Below are 16906 nucleotides of genomic sequence, written 5' to 3'. Positions count from 1 at the left end.
ATAAGTATCGCTTTGATGACAACGTTACAGCACATAACGTAAAATAATGTAAGAAGGCTTTTAACGTAACGATATCGTTAGCCAATAACAAGCTAACTAGCTTACCGAGACGAGCCATCGTCTTCCTCGTCATCTGCCACAACGTGCTTCCTTTTTAGATGCTCGCGCATCATAGACGTGCTGCCATGATAAGCGAGTTCAGCTTTGCAAATTTTACATTTTACATTCTTTTTTTCAACGTTGTGGTTGAAATGCCCCCACACTTTAGAGGTACGAGGACAGGAAGACATTTCTCTGTTTGTTTTTCCGGGGAAGTCACGTGTGCCCCGGATGACCGACACTGCGCATGTACATCAAAGACACTGGGAGACGCTAGCCAGTGGCAGCTTCAGGGAAGAAAAACGAATGCTTATCGAATGAAATGAATGGTCTTTATTGTCATTGATATAGTACAGGTACCAAACAACGACATTTGGGAGGGGGGGCTCGCCTGGTGCTAGGAAAAAAAAAATCGCTTATTTCAGCTCCAAAAAAACATGCGACTACGGCGATTACCAAATATGGCGGCGACGATTTTGGTAATCGACGTCGTCGCGACTAGTCGACTAATCGTGGCAGCCCTACGAACAGCGTCTTCATTGAATGAACTGCTTTCTCAATATCTTGGTTCTTAGACAAAGTTTCAGCTGCTGCTCAATGTATTTAAATATTTGAATACTGCTCAATAATCACTGAAATATTAGACTTAGAATTATGCAGTGAACATACTTAAAGCTTTTCATAAAAACCACATGCCGCGAGACTGACTCGTCCTGAACTGTCGTAAGTCAATCAACAAAGAATGCCCCATCAAAATAAAAGTGCCCATGGTAGAGCTGTCAAAATAGAGCTTTCAAAATAAATGTACTAATACAGATAGAGATAAATACAGAACTACCTTTGCGTCACTAAGTGACCGCGTATCTTCTGAGACATGCGTTCTGTCATCACTTTCAGTAGCGCCTTCACACACAGTGGCGCTGTGCACAAACACTCTTGATCCGTATAGCTCTTGTTTTATTATATTGTGGTTTAGTAAATACTGCACTTGGAGTTACATTCAATGCATGATTTGTGCTATAGAACATAAATAAAGTTTGATTGATTGATTGATATCAAATCAAATCACATTTTATTTCTATAGCGCATTTCTCACAAAAGTGACCCAATGCGCTTTACAGAGAGCAGAGAAATGATCTTATTAAATGTAAGCGAGTAATTGTAAAAAACCTTTCCTATCTACCAATAACTGAAGGCAACTATCTTTCCCATAGAGTGATTCGTTACCCTTAAATATAATCCCAATTAGATATTAATCCTCAGTTATTCTTCACAACTGACCAAACCTCTCACTCATTGCGCGGCAGATTCAGACTGTATCATTGTTATTTTCACACACGACAAACATGTGACATGTTCCAGTTTTATTCTTTGAACAACATAGAATATACAATAGAATAGAAAACGTACCACACACCACACACTCTTGTACACACTCTAGGCATGTATTATATAGCAATCTATGATATAAAAAACCGTTTCTATTTTTATAAACCCCGGTTTTCGGTATAACCGAAAAACCGAAAACCGAAAAACCGTCCATCCCTACTTCAGGCCCTAACTGGGTGATAGGCCAGACTTTTACTATGCCATAAAAATGGGTCTGCGTTTTGCTTGGTGCCTAATGGATCAAGACTTTTGTCTAAAAAGCTAAAAATATGTAGGCTATTATCCAGTCAGTAGGCCTACAGTTATGTATTTTTAAAAAGATTGGTATCGGTATCGATAGATCTTGAGGAAAAAAATCGGTGATCGGTATCGGCCCCAAAAATCCAGATCGAAGCATCCCTATTTTATTTGTATAGCACATATTTGTATAGCACATCTATTAGTTCTACGAAACTAATAGATGGTGGGAGGAAGAAATTGGTGCCAAAGATAAAACATAATGAATAAATACATTTGTTGCAGACCTACTAAACATGCAACATAATAATAATAATAATTTATTAAATGTATATAGCGCTTTTCCGAGGCTCAAAGACGCTGGCAATATAGGGGATATGGGAAACACAAGAACAACAAGTAACATGGAACACAGAGTCAGAGTGGCAGTATAGGTGAGACGAGAGAAGGGCAGGGGGAGGTGGGGGGCAGGAGAGATGGCCGGGAGTCCAGGGCAAAACGACAGGAGCAGCAGGAGGGCGAAACCAAGCTGAAGATGAAAACCAGAGTACAGGTGGGAGCAGGTCAGTGGATAGGCTGGGAGCGACCAGCAGTTGGTGGGCAGCGGGCCGTGTAAGCATGGCAGTGAACCAGAGCGACAGCGCGGTGCCGCCGTTGCCGTTGTCATCTGTATTGCCAGCCTGGGACCGAACCCGCGCGGCCGGCCAGCCTAGCCGCGCCATGCCAGCGACCAAATCCCGCAGTAGTGAGTGAGGGTTGGGAAGGACTGACACTCACCTGCGGAGATGGCAACCCCCAAACCGGGGAGGGAGTGGTGGCTACCTCCCGGGACGAGGGTAGTAGCACAGCACGGCCAGGCTAGCGATGTCTGGGAGCGGCGCGCAGCGGGTCGGTCAGCAACACAGAGCCGGGGGACAGGAACGATGGTGTCAAGAAGTGTGAATCCAGTGGGAGTTAGGGGTCCAGTGATGGGGTTAGTGGTGGCGATGAATACTGTAGTCCGGTAGTGGAGGCGGTGAATACTGTAGTCCGGTAGTGGAGGCGGTGAGTACTGTAGTCCGGCAGTGGAGGCGGTGAGTACTGTAGTCCGGCAGTGGAGGCGGTGAGTACTGTAGTCCGGCAGTGGAGGCGGTGAGAGGCGGGAGATGGCGGGGGGGAAAGCAGCGGAGGTCGGCGAAAAAATCAAACAAAACAAAGTGAAAAAATACTTGGAAAAGAAAACAAGGAAAATAAAAAGCGGAGACCTCCGGGGGAAGACGAGCACACAAAACAAGGTAGACGCCGAAAACAAGAAACTATAGACACTTTAGGAAAGGACGCAAAAAGACAGGACAGGGAAACAGAAGCGGCAGTCACAACGCGGACGCCAGCGATGCTCTGAACCCGGAAACGCAGCTACGGCAAACGCAACAGGACAAACGCAACAGGACAAACACACGACCATGGCAACAGCTGTCACTACCAAGCATGTAACCAATCACATACTGTACAGTGTGTTTCATAAACCATTTTAGTGAGTGTGTGTGTGTGTGTGTGTGTGTGTGTTGTGTGTTAGCTTGTTAGCTAGCTTTATTAGAGATATAATAGATTATAGAAAAGGTCAATGCTTTTTTAATGAACGGTAATGTTGTGTGGAATCATAAATAATGATTAATTCATTTGTAGATTTTCTGTAGAATAATACTGTGGATTGAAATAATTTCACTAGCCTACTTCTTACAGTACAGGATGACTTCAACAAGTACAGTACACTGAGAGTCTATGAAAAACATGCAAGCCTACACTATATAAGTGTCCACACCTCTGACCTGAAATTTGTGTTACAGAATGACGAGGTGAAAGGTTCTGAGAGATCCACCAGCACTTCAGGTATTTGTCATTGGAGAGGTTGTCTTGAGGGTGTGGTTGTCTTGAGGGAGTGATTAGGGTGGAGTTAACCAGCTATTGTTCCCACCCATTACCTCTGTGAAAAACGTCTGTGAATACTTTGAGGCTGGATTAGGGATGTCCCGATCTGATATTGATATCGCATATCGCTGCGATATTGGTCCTGAATGCTGGATCACAGATCGCACCAGAAAAAAAATAGGCAGCGATCTGGGGCTCGCGATCCGGCGTGTCACTCACGTGATGACAACAGTAGTAGTCAGTGGTCACGGGCATGAGAGTTGGCTAGTAGCTACCTGTGTGTAATGAGTCTGACAATGTCATGATGCTAGCTGGTGAAATCATTAACCATTTGCTTACGTAATTTTTGGGTTGTTTACATAGTCTGAAACTACAGATGGTAAGCTTTCAAATGATGCATCATACATTGAAATCGGAAAAAAATTCAAGACGACACGAGTATTTGAATGTTTGTACAGCTCAAGAATGGTGACTGCTAAAAACGCTGCTAGCGGCTAACGTTTCGTTCTAAAACGAAAGTATGTTTACAAGCCAGGTATCACTTACCGGTAGCCTCCGGCAACAGTGAATCCAACCCACAGATTATAAGTATTTAGTGATCGTTAAACTGTTGTATATTATATCGAGTGGTACTTTAAAACTTCAAGTTACCTGTTACGAAAAAAACGAAAAGCAGATATTGTTGACACCCCTTTGATTCTGCGACTGGTTTCTGGTCTCACCAGCAGCGTCACTAGGCTACACTTTTAAAAAGGGAGCTATAATTGATTTGCCATTTGTAAGAGAAGATAAATAGAATAAAAACATGAAGGCACTAAAACTACAAATCAGACAGTAACTCTTTTTTTTTTTCTACAATGCTGAATGCTGCAGATTAAATAGTTTTAACTTTAAACCAGTAGGTCACTGAGTACTGCAGAGTACTGTTTTTGTTGCTTGAATAAAGGCTGGCAGTCTTTAATAGCCAACTGTTGTTGTGGACTATAATATACTGGGGAAGTATTTGTTATTATTCAGGAGTAAAACAATAAATACAAATATCGGATTTATATCGGTATCGCAGATACCTGAAGCCCAGGTATCGGTATCGGTAGTGAAAAAATGGGATCGGGATATCCCTAGGCTGGATATCTTAGTACGGTGATTCAGGGGGTATCAACATTCAAATATCCATGACTTCTTCAACTTGTTTCAGATTTCAATGTATGACATATCAAAAAGCTTACAATCTACCCTTTCATATTCGGGAAAAAACAGAAAAATGATGTTGTCAGACTTGCAGACTTTTTAACCAGACCCAGTCACATATGTGTCACGTTCTAATGCTGTGGTCCTCATATCGGGGTCTGATGTAATGATCTGACTTTTCTTTAGAAAAATGTACATTTCTGCGTTGTTGAAAATCAATGATTCATTACTCGTCAACTAACACAGCGTGTTTTATGAGTCTGCTAACAATGTAAAGTAGTGTTCTAATTAACTAGGTAGCAGTTGGGGATTACTCACCCATTCCATTTGCCTTGCATTATTTTGGCTTGATTAGCGAGTTTGTCCTGTGATTCTCAACAACGTTGAAACATAGTTCCGTGTTTCAAAAGAAAAGTCTAAACATTTTGATTGGTTGCCGATATGAAGACCAAAGCATTAGAACGTGTCACATAATATGGTCCGCACTGTGCAGTTGATGGAGCTTTTGCACATTGGCCGTTTTGCGCACATGCTCAACTTAAGGCCGAAACATGGTCAAACGTAGCATGCACGGACCGGACTCTGCAGCGGTTTACATGCCTTGGAGACGTCCACTTTTACTCCGCAGCTAAAATGTTGTGACCGCGCGTACCGGTGTCACACAAAACATGGCTCGGCATGAAATTGTTTCACATTGACATGCATATAATGTGACACCGGAAACACGTGGTGAAACTGAAAGCTCTGCGTGTTGTCGTTGTGGGCGCCGGGCGGGTAGTTTCAACCATGGAGTCGACACAATGTGACTCAACATTTGAGGAGAAACTGAGTGAAGAGGTCAGAAGATACAGGCACCTCTAGGCTCTACGATTCAGAGCAAAATAGAAATACCTCCACGACAGGTTTTCCAAAGCCAAGCGCAACTTCCGGCAGGGAATGACAACAGCGCGCAACGATTGTGGGAAAATTGGAAAATTGGTATGCGGTGGTACGCTCGACTATGAAACCTCAAATGACTGCGGACATGCCGCGCGGAGTCCGGTCCGCTCACAGTATGCCCGACTATGTGAGCGCCTTTAGCCTCACAAGCGGCTCTCAAAATCCCAGCTGCAGTAAAGAAAGCACTTTTACTAGTGTCTGATTTTGCACAACTTGTGTTGGTCAATGCTGGTCATGGTCATTTATGTTCCAATAAAAAGTACATTCATGTAACTGCTTTGGAGTCAATTCTTAATGTAAGAATAAAAATGTTAGAGGGTTCCTTGCAGGGCTTGAAATTAATCTTTTTCAGGTACGTGAACTTATCTTTTACTTGTCCGAGAGCTGAAGTTACTTGTCCAAATATGACGGCGCGCGTGTGTGTCTGTCTGTCTACTAAAACTCTACAAGCCAGTAATACATTACATTCCAATTCCAACAATTACTGTGGATCTACGTGCACGCCAGATAATGATCGATTTAAAAGTTTAAAGTAAAGTTTAAATTTTTTGTTATTTAATGAAGTTGAATTTGGTTTTGAAATTATAATCAATATTCACAATTAATTAGTTGTGTTCTTATTTGTTGATAATCCGATGTGACAAATTCCCCTACATAGTGTAGGCCAAAAAAAAAAGGCAGCAATAAATTGGCAGAACACTGGCAATGATGCTGCTGTTTCGTCCAATGACATTTTGCGTTTCCAGCACCTGGCCAGTTTTAGTTGCTTGAAGGAACGTCGTGCTTGCTGGCTTGAGGAACGTGTCGGTTTCTTTCACTTAAAATATCCACAAGCCAACTTCGCGGTCAAGAAGGTTGGCACTTTCGCAAGCAGTGGAGTTAATAACAGTCACGCGCACAATAGCGTTAGAAATTCTGATACAAGCTACACCGCGCCTCATAGGCAGAGAGAATGATAATACATCGAATACATTATTAATAGCCTACATTTATTACTTTTCCGATAAGACAACTGAAGGAGGAATTCATTTTTTGTGGATATTAACACATTCATTTATTGTTCTCTTTGTTTTGACTTGTGCAGGAGGAAGTCCACCTGTCCGAACATAAAATGTACTTGTCCCGGACAAGCGGACAAGCCTTAATGTCGAGCCCTGCCTTGAACCATTGATAGCATTAGTTCTGAGAATCTCTTTCATATTCAAGCAAAATTGGTATTGTAACTAAATAATCGAATCGAATCGTGAATCGAATCGAAACCTTGTGAATCAGAATCTAATCATTTTGGGAAATCAGTGGCGATACCCAGCCCTAGTTTGAGCCCGGCCTCTCTCACTGCAACATCCATAGGCCTACACTAGAGATGCTCCGATCTGATCGGCGCCGATCGATATCGGCCGATATGCCCTTGATCGGTTTTGATCGGAGTTCTCAAAACGGCCGATCAAACACGGCCGATCAGTTTACATAGAGAAATGGCGTCGCCAGTCTGGCAATATTACACAGTGTCGGAAAGAGACAACAAATATGCAGTTTGTAATGTCTGCTCAAAAGAAATATCTCGCAGAGGAACGCACGCAAGGTCTTTCAATACCACGAATATCATACGGCATTTGCTGCGTTCGTCGATTCGCTCCGAGAGCGCCGAAGCGCACACTGGGCTCGACGTCATAAAGGGACCGAGTGCTTTGATTGGACGAAAGGCGTTCCTCGAGTGCTGGTCAGAGTTCCAGCGCGACTTCACGAGCGTAGTGTAGGTAGTGTTCAGCGACGTCATGTGACCCCGCGAGCAGGAAGTCACTAAGCTAGGCTAAGGCCCATAGCAACAACAACTATTAGCGCGCGAGTTTTAGGTCTTCCTCTGTGCACCTTGCACAAGTGTAGATAGCGAGTGACTTTTCAGCATAGCAGGACATATTTTAGATGATAAGAGGAACAGGCTGAGTGCCAAAAACACTGAGATGCTTGTATTTCTCAAGGCTAATCTGCCAGTGATGCTGCTTAAGAAGTAAGGTTTGAGTCTGAAATCTCTCCAATGTTTTGTTTTTTTGTTTTATTGATTATTGCTGACTTGCTGTCTTATCTCCTCCTAAAAATGACTTGAAACTGACTGACTTGAAACAGTATTTTATATTTGGCTATAGCCTGTTTATGTTGCAGTTTAGTTTGGGTATGTTTATTGTTCCTCAGGAAAGCTACAGTATAAGCTCCAAGTTCTCTAAGAGCCCCTAGTTCCTCTCATTCGAGTGGAATGTTGCACATTTGATGTGACAGTGTACATTTTATTTATTATGATTTTTATTTTCACATTTTATTTGTTTTTCCTGAAGTAAGCTACAGGTGGTTGTGAATTCAATAAAACAGATGGTTGTCAATTCATGATACTTTCTCATCTCCTAATTTCATTTGAATACTTAATATACAATGTCAATGGTGTTAAGAATAATTAAAAACATAAATAATGCTACACAATAAATAGAATGCTTCAATTGCCATTTTCGACGCTGTGATCGGTGATCGGTGATATCGGATCGGCAGATCACTGATTCCAGTGATCGGTGATCGGTGATCGGCACCAAAAACGCTGATCGGAGCATCTCTAGCCTACACCTCACATATCCAAAACAAATATCGCAATCGATAGTCACATATTTGTATCCATAATTAACTGCATCGCGATGCATCGTTACATCCCTATTTGTAATTCATTACAAATGTGGTATAAGCAAAGGCTTTGACTTCTGGTCAAGATTATGGAAAATAGTCTAAGTAACCATCTACAAGAAAAAGTAGCCTATTTAAAGGTGCGAGGTGAATCAAAACATACAAATTGGGGAAAATAAATGGAACACATAACAATTTTCTACTGCAACATATTTCCATTGCAGCTATTCACATGAAATGTAGACCAGAAGGAACATCACTATCTAACTGTGTAGAACATCATCTTGTTACAATCTTGTATAGAACATCATCTTGTTAAAACCACATCAAGTTTGTTTACAAGCCATGTAGGCTATCACTTACCCAGTAGCCTACTCTATATCTAAAACTATTTCCATAACATAATTGCCTGAGACAATTTCCCTGGTCAGTCGCGTTCACACATACCCCATACCAGGTAAATTCCATGGAATCTACTGGGAAGGCTCGTATGTGTGAACGGGGTTTAAGTCGGCCTTGGCAGACAAGGCCGTTTTGCGAAATCAAATCAAACAATTAGCCTTCCAACAGCAATCTCCAATAGCATAGGCCTACTCCAAAGGCAAACACAGCCTAGAATCAATACAAGACATTAAGCTCTCTAAAGCTCTCTTATGGCTATCAAATCACATTCTTTCACAAGTGTTATAATTTGTAAGGTGAACCGGATATAAAATACCCTAAAATAAAATATACAATGTACTTTAATGTCCACATAGTAGCCTAATTGTTTGATTTAAAATCCAAACCTTTAGAATAGAGCCAAAACAAGAAACAATTATTCACTGACCCAATAATTACAGAGGGCATCATCCTCAATGGCAGTGACTTGCACTAGCCTACTTATTTGTGTGATTTGCTGGCTTTGCTCTGTATTCTTGCTCTGAAATTATGCTCTGATGAATTTCACATTTGTGTCCTCATGGGAACTGCCCTGGTGTCCATTTGGACATGAAGTTGGCCAGGGCCTACTTCTCTATTCACACAGGGTCAACTGGCCACCAGGACTAATATTCTCAGTATTAATAGACTACAGTTGGGAATGTTAGTAATCATAGAATCACAGCAAGACCACTTCTGGTACGGAAACGTCTGGATCAGCTAATGATATCAAGAATGTAGCCGAGCCAGTGGTTCCTCTCGTCAGATGACACTAATAAACCCCAGACAATGGATGGGCTTTGAAATAGGGAAGATGAATCGCTCTTGGACCGTTTCAGTGAAACATGAGCTTCTACAACGACCTAGGGTAGCTTGAGTAAAGATGCACCCAAGCACTGTCAAAATTAAACAGGACAGGCAGAAAGACGGAATGATCAGTGTATGGGGTTAGAAAGAACTGAGTGAGAAAAAAAGAGGGAGAGACAGAAAGAGGTGTATGAATGGCTGGACACAGCAGGGTTGGCCGGGGGACTGCTGGTCCCAGGCACCTCTGCCGGGAGCCCAGTATTGTCTCTGCACAATGACCAGGCAGTCAACTCTATGCTTTTATTGCTGCGACGCGCTTTCAAAACAGTTTTGTGATTGGTCCGAATTTAGCGGGACATTTGGATTTCAGGAAATCACTCTCCTCTCTCTCTTTGCCCGGCGCCCGTCCCTTTAATCCCGTATCCTAATCGAAAATGCATTATCATCAGCGACGACTGTGGGTTATTGCATTTACTGCTGTTCTCTGGTTCATGTTCTTATACCAGTGCTCAGTATAGAGTATTTTAAATGAACATTCGTAATGTATGTCTCTGATGTTCATGGTCAATTAAATCAGCCTATTTTGTGAAACAAATAATGTTCCCGCTAATGGGTTAACCGAGCATTCTCGCACCTAACGCTAGGTTCGAACTATTCATAGCAATATGCGCGGGGCAAAAATAATCTATTATTAGTGTGGATTGATGGCAAATTATTTTTAATTTAATCCATTTTAAATTGAGGCTATAATACAACAAAATGTGGAAAAACTGAAGGGGTCTGAATACTTTCCGCACCCACTGTATACCCTCCTCAAATGAAGAGTTACCAAAGGTTTTGTTCATGTCCCTGAGTAATCTGCACATATGCAAGTCTGTCATTTAACCAGTAGTCATTCTGTTATTTCTAATCCAGTGTAAATAAGATTCTTAGATTCTTAAATCCAGTGTACAACAGTCTTAAATTCTTAAAAAACTAAATGTAGAACTCTGGATTGAAAATGAACATAGTATTACATTATCTGTCAAGTATTACATTATCAGTAAAAAAAAAAAAGACCCACCTGAAAGTGTAATAAATTCCCAATAATGTAATAAGGTATTACAGTATCAGTAAAAATGTTATTACAATATCAGTCAGGTTATTTTATTACATTATTGGTCAATTATTACATTATTGGGTTTTATAACATTTTCGATGGAGTTAAGTGGACATTTTATTACATTATCAGGCGTTATTACATTATCAGGAAATTATTACATTATAGGGTGCTACACTCCCCAACCTAAAATAAACCATTAAAGTGAAGAAAAAGATTATGACTGTTTCAAATTCCTTTTTTTTTTTATGAATAGACAGCTGCTGTTGTCTGCGCCTGGATAATGTGTCCAAATTATCCTTATGTTTTTAAGGCTTTTTTCTCTGAGGATATTAAGAGTATGGCTACAGCTGAAATGTCTTACTATTTTGTGGCCATTGCCATTTCTGCCATTGTCCTTGCAATGAACTTGAAGCGGAGGATGAGAGGGGGCTCGGTCGCACCACCCTGTGTGAGAGAGATCACCGGGTCTGCTCGTGTATTGCATCAAGACCGTGTGAGAATTGGTTGTAGTCATCTGCGTTTGTGGCCGTCTGGCTTTACAGCCAGAGATAGAAAAAGAAGGATGCGTGCAAATGATCATTTTAGACGAATATCACTATGAATAATCTTCATAAACTTCCTCTCAGTTTACATAACATTTTTACCAGCAGACGCTTTTATCCAAAGCGACTTACAATTAAAGATTACAGTCTCCCTGAAGTAATTTTTAGGGCCTTACTCAAGAGCACACTGGTGGTGATCCCCAGGTGGGATTTGAACTCATGTCCTTCTGATCACCAGTCCAACTCACTATCCCCTAGGCCAGGCCACTACAATCCCAATTTAATCACCACAAGAATGGATAGTACTGGGATGACATGTAAGGGCCAGGGTTTCCGTTAACCGGTAATTACCGGTCTTTGTCCGATAAAATCGGTTGAAGACCGACATATTTAAACCTCTTCGGTCACAATGTCCGGTGAAAATAACCGCTAAACCCAGTAGCCCATTCGGCGGTAACCCGCCCCATCTGGCAACCCTGTCTCTCAACGGCACGAGTAGTTTAGTCAGTTAATTTAGTTTGATCTAGTCTAATTAAAATCACTGCAGTGACCGGAGTCAAGGTTATTGTTCTGCGTGTTTTGGATGTGCTCGAGCACAGTGAATGACCACCGAGGGCCGTGAGATGCGGCTAGTAAAGGACGCTAGCGGCCATCTCAACCCCGTTCATTGATTGAGCCTGCCGTGCCCGTTCCAGCCCTGAGTCGGGAGAAGTACTACGGGAGTAGTGCGCTACTATCGACAACCTGGGCTCCTGGTACCATTAGATTAGGATTGATTAGATTAGGTTGACAATACCACACTACATTTGAGTTTAGGGATATCAATGTTATATATGTGTGTATGTTTTATCTTTATGTATTAAATGTTATAATTGTTCCACATTTGAGACCTGTCTTCCACCCACTCAGTTATTCAGTCGGTGTCCATCATTTTAGTTCAATTTAGTCTATCTATAGTGTTAGAGTTTAATTTGTGCCACTAAGTTGAAATAGTCCACGGGTGTGTATCCCCCCGATACATCCTCCCCATTCTCATACTCCCGAGTCCGAGTAAGTATGATTTGACAGGCAGCTAGACTTAATGCCTTCCCAATCAGCGAGACGTGGTTATAGAATTGACGTTGTTTTATTGATAAAAAGGGTAAAACTGGAAAGAGAATATAAAAAACGTACATTACTGTCGTGAAACTATTTAACACACTTCAGTTAACGTAATGTGGAGTCCGTTCATTGATCGATCGATGCAGTCCGTTCAAATAGCCATCAAAAGCTAAACTAGGCATACTTAAAATTACCAATTACATACTCAAATCCCATTAATGCAATTGAAATAAACATCTTAAAGTGGCCTACAGTCGTAATTCAAAGTAGCAAAGGTGACTAGGCTGCCCAGTGTGGCGCGCGTGCAGCCCTGGACATATTATGCCATAGTAGCGCATGCGAATCATGAAAGCCTATAATATAGTTCGCGATCTAATCGTATCGGATGAGAATTTAAATAGACATTAAATGGCATAGGCCTATATAGGCTACACAACAGCTAATCACCGCGACAAACACCTATATTATATTCTAATATGATGACCGGAATTTCTCCCGTTTGTCCGACAAATTGAAATCTTCCCGGACATGTTGACCGGCACCAAATGTTTCTAGCGGAAACCCTGGTAAGGGCATTCGTGATGGAATGAAGTGGCCAGCTCTGAGAAGCTACTGCAACATGTCAGAGCTGCACTAAGAACGCCCTCAGACAGGTCCTCGTCCCTAGTGGAACCTACACCCCTGGCACTCTGGGCGATCCCACTGTGACAGCATAATGCTGTGACTTTTCACTTTAAAATGTACAGTGTAACCTGCGTAATTAATGGGACAGTGAAGCATGTTGTCCTTCTTTTGGCTCTTCACTCAATTTTAAATAAATCGCTATGAGGTTAAAAGGAGAGATGTGTGAATGTTTGCAATGAGGGGCGGGCCTACGTGAGAGGCTAATTTTATCAGGTCTTTGTGCTCAAATGCAGTGGTATAGCTCAGCCCTTTGTGTACATATCCGTTATCACATGTTTTAAAAGTTTGTAACGTCTGAATGAAAAGTATTGTGCGGCCAATGAAACATGCTGGTTACAGGCAAGGCACCCCATAGCAGCTCAACATGCTAACACTGACATACACCCCCTAGCAGCTCAACATGCTAACACTGACATACACCCCCCTAGCAGCTCAACATGCTAACACTGACATACACCTAGCAGCTCAACATGCTAACACAGACATACACCTAGCAGCTCAACATGCTAACACTGACATACACCTAGCAGCTCAACATGCTAACACTGACATACCCCTAGCAGCTCAACATGCTAACACTGACATACACCTAGCAGCTCAACATGCTAAGCTGAGCTGACGACCTCCTGGTTTGCATCTCTCATTAGGAAAGTGAGAGGGTCTGAGTGGAATTACACAGTGATAAAGTCTAACATTAGGTCTCACATTAGTGATAAGGTCTAGCCTTAGTGATAAGTTCTAACATTAGGTCTAACATTAGTGATAAGGTTCTAACATTAGTGATAAGGTTCTAACATTAGGTCTAACATTAGTGATAAGTTCTAACATTAGTGATAAGGTTCTAACATTAGTGATACGGTCTCACATTAATGATAAGGTTCAAACATTAGGTCTAACATTAATGATAAGGTTCTAACATTAGGTCTAACATTAGTGATAAGGTTCTAACATTAGGTCTAACATTAGTGATAAGGTTCTAACATTAGTGATAAGGTTCTAACATTAGTGATAAGGTTCTAACATTAGGTCTAACATTAGTGATAAGGTCTCATATTAGTGATAAGGTTCTAACATTAGGTCTAGCCTAACTTTAGTGATAAGGTCTCACATTAGGTCTAACATTAGTGATAGGCTAAGTTCTAACATTAGGTCTAACCTTAGTGCTAAGTTCTAACATTAGGGATAAGGTCTAACAGTAGGCTAATAAAACATCATCTACAGTATAACTGCAGGCCGAAAACATCCCCATTCTAATATTCACTTTCTGATATAATCAAATACGATCAAATCCCCTGTTTAATATCATAGGGTTTATCTGAGTGTTTCTCTGCATGACCTCTGAGAGCAATGAGAAATCCAGTAACTTTGACCCAAGGGACATAGTAATGCATGGATGGAGCATTAACCCATAATATCCTCTAATCCAGCCAGGGTGACGTACAGTTTGGTCTGTTGGCATTGGAGAGAAGTTCCCTCAATGCAACACTCATTTATTTTTATTTTTATGTGATGGTTCTGTATTAAAACCAATTTTTGTCCTTGAATGAATATCAGAGAGAGGTGTCAGAGCACAGAGCACATGGGAGATTCGTTTGGGACAAATGTTAGGATAGGATTATTACCAAACCTGTTTTCGGGGGGGGGTGCTGGCCCTCAGCCTTAGGAGGAACTCTGAGTTCCTGAAACAACAGACTTAAGTGTCTTTCCCATACCAAAATGCATGAATGTCTGTTACAGTTTTGCACTGTAAACAGCTGCAAAGCATCTTTAAATATAGCCTAAACAAAGACTGCTAAACTGCCAAACCTTGCCTAACAGCGATGCTTCTGCCGAGTGGCATTTTGTCTCACAATGGGCATTCATGTGGGATGGTAGTTCGTCTAACTCGATCTTGCAGTGAAAACAAGGAAAGACTGGGACGAATAAGAAACGATAGTTAATTCCAGTGTATGAAGTTCAAGGTTGACATTGGTCATCTTGATGTGGCAAAAGTGTGGTATTTCCACGCTTTACTGTGCAATAGGTCACCAGCCACGAAAACACACACAAGTCACGCATAAGCATGACTGGCACTAGCCATGTGACTTGGCACTAGTCAAATGAAACCAGGCATGCAAACATTTCCAATGTGTCATCCAAACTCCCCACTGCTGTAATGGAGAGGAGGGTTGCTGACACGTCTCGCAACAGAACAGGTTCATTCAGACAAATAGTGGAGCCGAAATGCTGACTGTTGGATGCATCATTTGCCAGTTTGCTACATCTGGGCTTGAAAGAGAGACTACAAGTCTTCAAAACCACGATACAAAGTCATTTTAAATAGGGTTAGGGTATCTATCAATGTTGACTGGTAGGCTACTGTATATTGTGCTAGTATGTCATTTATATCCTTGGGCAACTTACATAATTGCTTCCCGACTAACGTAGATATGCAGACAAACTTGTTTGGAAGATAGGTGTTGGAAGATTAGATAAGGCCTAGCCTAATGGGAGAGAACTATGCGCCTTGCTCCTTTTGCATAATACCAAACCAAAAAACTGACTATGAAAAGTTACTCAAGTGCAATAATTATTGTTGAGAATGATTTGTTTGGTCCGCCAATTATACTATTCAGATAAATCCAATAATAGCAATAATATTGCACTTCAATCAATGTGACGCATGAACAAACGGATGCATATCAAACACGATAGCCTATATTACGCATAAATGGTATACATCTGCGCATACACAGACGATTCAAATTGTCATCTTATCACTCGTGAATTAATTGATTATACCATGTTGGTATAATCAACTATTGATCACAGACATATTGGAAAAACAGTGGAGTAGCATTACCTTTCTGAACGTGGATGATGTCTGGATAGTTTGCGAGATGTCCTTGATAAAGCGCTAACAAATCCATCACCGGGTCCAGGTCCTGTCTCGGCTGTTCAGCAAAATACTCTCCAATGGCATCATAAGCCTCGCCGGTGTATGCGATGGCTTGATTCAACCCAACGGAGTATGCCTGTTGGTCCATCTCAAAGGCTTGGCTGAGGACTTTGAAAGATTGTCCTACTTTCTGATACTCTTTCTTAAATCCGGTGATCTGTTTCCTGGCAAAGTCGTTGGCAGTAGCGTTGACTTGCAAGACACTGTCATCCATCCTTCTGGTGAAAGCCTTGAATCCGTCGATTTTGCTCTCCACCTCCTGTAGGTCAAGCGGGGCCGCGGGGGTGCTGATGGTGAGGAAGAAGTTGGCCCCCACCATTTCATCCTTCTCTGCCTTCCTTTTGCCCTGCTTCCATGCCTTCTCGTCTGTGCTGCTGCAGGCGAGGAAGTGTTGGAACACGTCGCACCTGGCCAATACTGGGTGACTTGTCATATGGTCCATCCACCACATAAGACCCTTCCTCCTCTTGGAAATGAAATCTTCCTCAAAACGTCCAGTGGCTTGCTTCTCTGGGATGTGGGGTACTGAGATGACGGGAAACTTCTCCACCAACCTGGCATAGAGCCAATCGAAATGCTTATACCTTCTGTTCACCTGGTTCTGTGTGTGGGAAGGTGTCAGCTTGTAAGATATGTAACTCTTCATACCCTTGAATTTGGTCTGTTTAGTGGGGTCATCGATTGTACACCCAAATGGGTATGGATTCTCCTGCCACTCAGGACCATACTGACCCATCACCACGCAGATCTTATCTCCATCCTTCACAAAGCCAGCTGCTTCCCCAAGGACAAATGCTTCCCCTCCTGACTTCACAAATGTCGAAAACCTATTCAGATTTCTACTCACATTCGCAGAACTCTTGGCATGCTGTGCGTTTCCACCTCGGG

At 41.9% G+C, this 16906-nt stretch overlaps 1 protein-coding gene across 1 annotated transcript in view; it reads right to left on the bottom strand.

Moving 5' to 3' along the window:
* snx18a (sorting nexin 18a) overlaps positions 1-16906 on the bottom strand; it is a 37098-nt gene that overhangs the window by 19427 nt on the left and 765 nt on the right. The window contains exon 1 of the mRNA XM_080531129.1: positions 15923-16906. This exon is cut by the window's right edge and continues 765 nt beyond it. Coding sequence (XP_080387255.1) covers positions 15923-16906 — 984 coding nt within the window. The remainder of the gene's footprint in view (positions 1-15922) is intronic.

The sequence above is a fragment of the Nansenia antarctica genome (genome assembly GCF_963989245.1).
Source record: "Nansenia antarctica genome assembly, chromosome: 5".
NCBI classification, from domain to species: Eukaryota; Metazoa; Chordata; class Actinopteri; order Argentiniformes; family Microstomatidae; genus Nansenia; species Nansenia antarctica.
The sequence above is the reverse complement of the archived record's forward strand: the minus strand, read 5'-3'. Positions and strand labels throughout refer to the sequence as shown.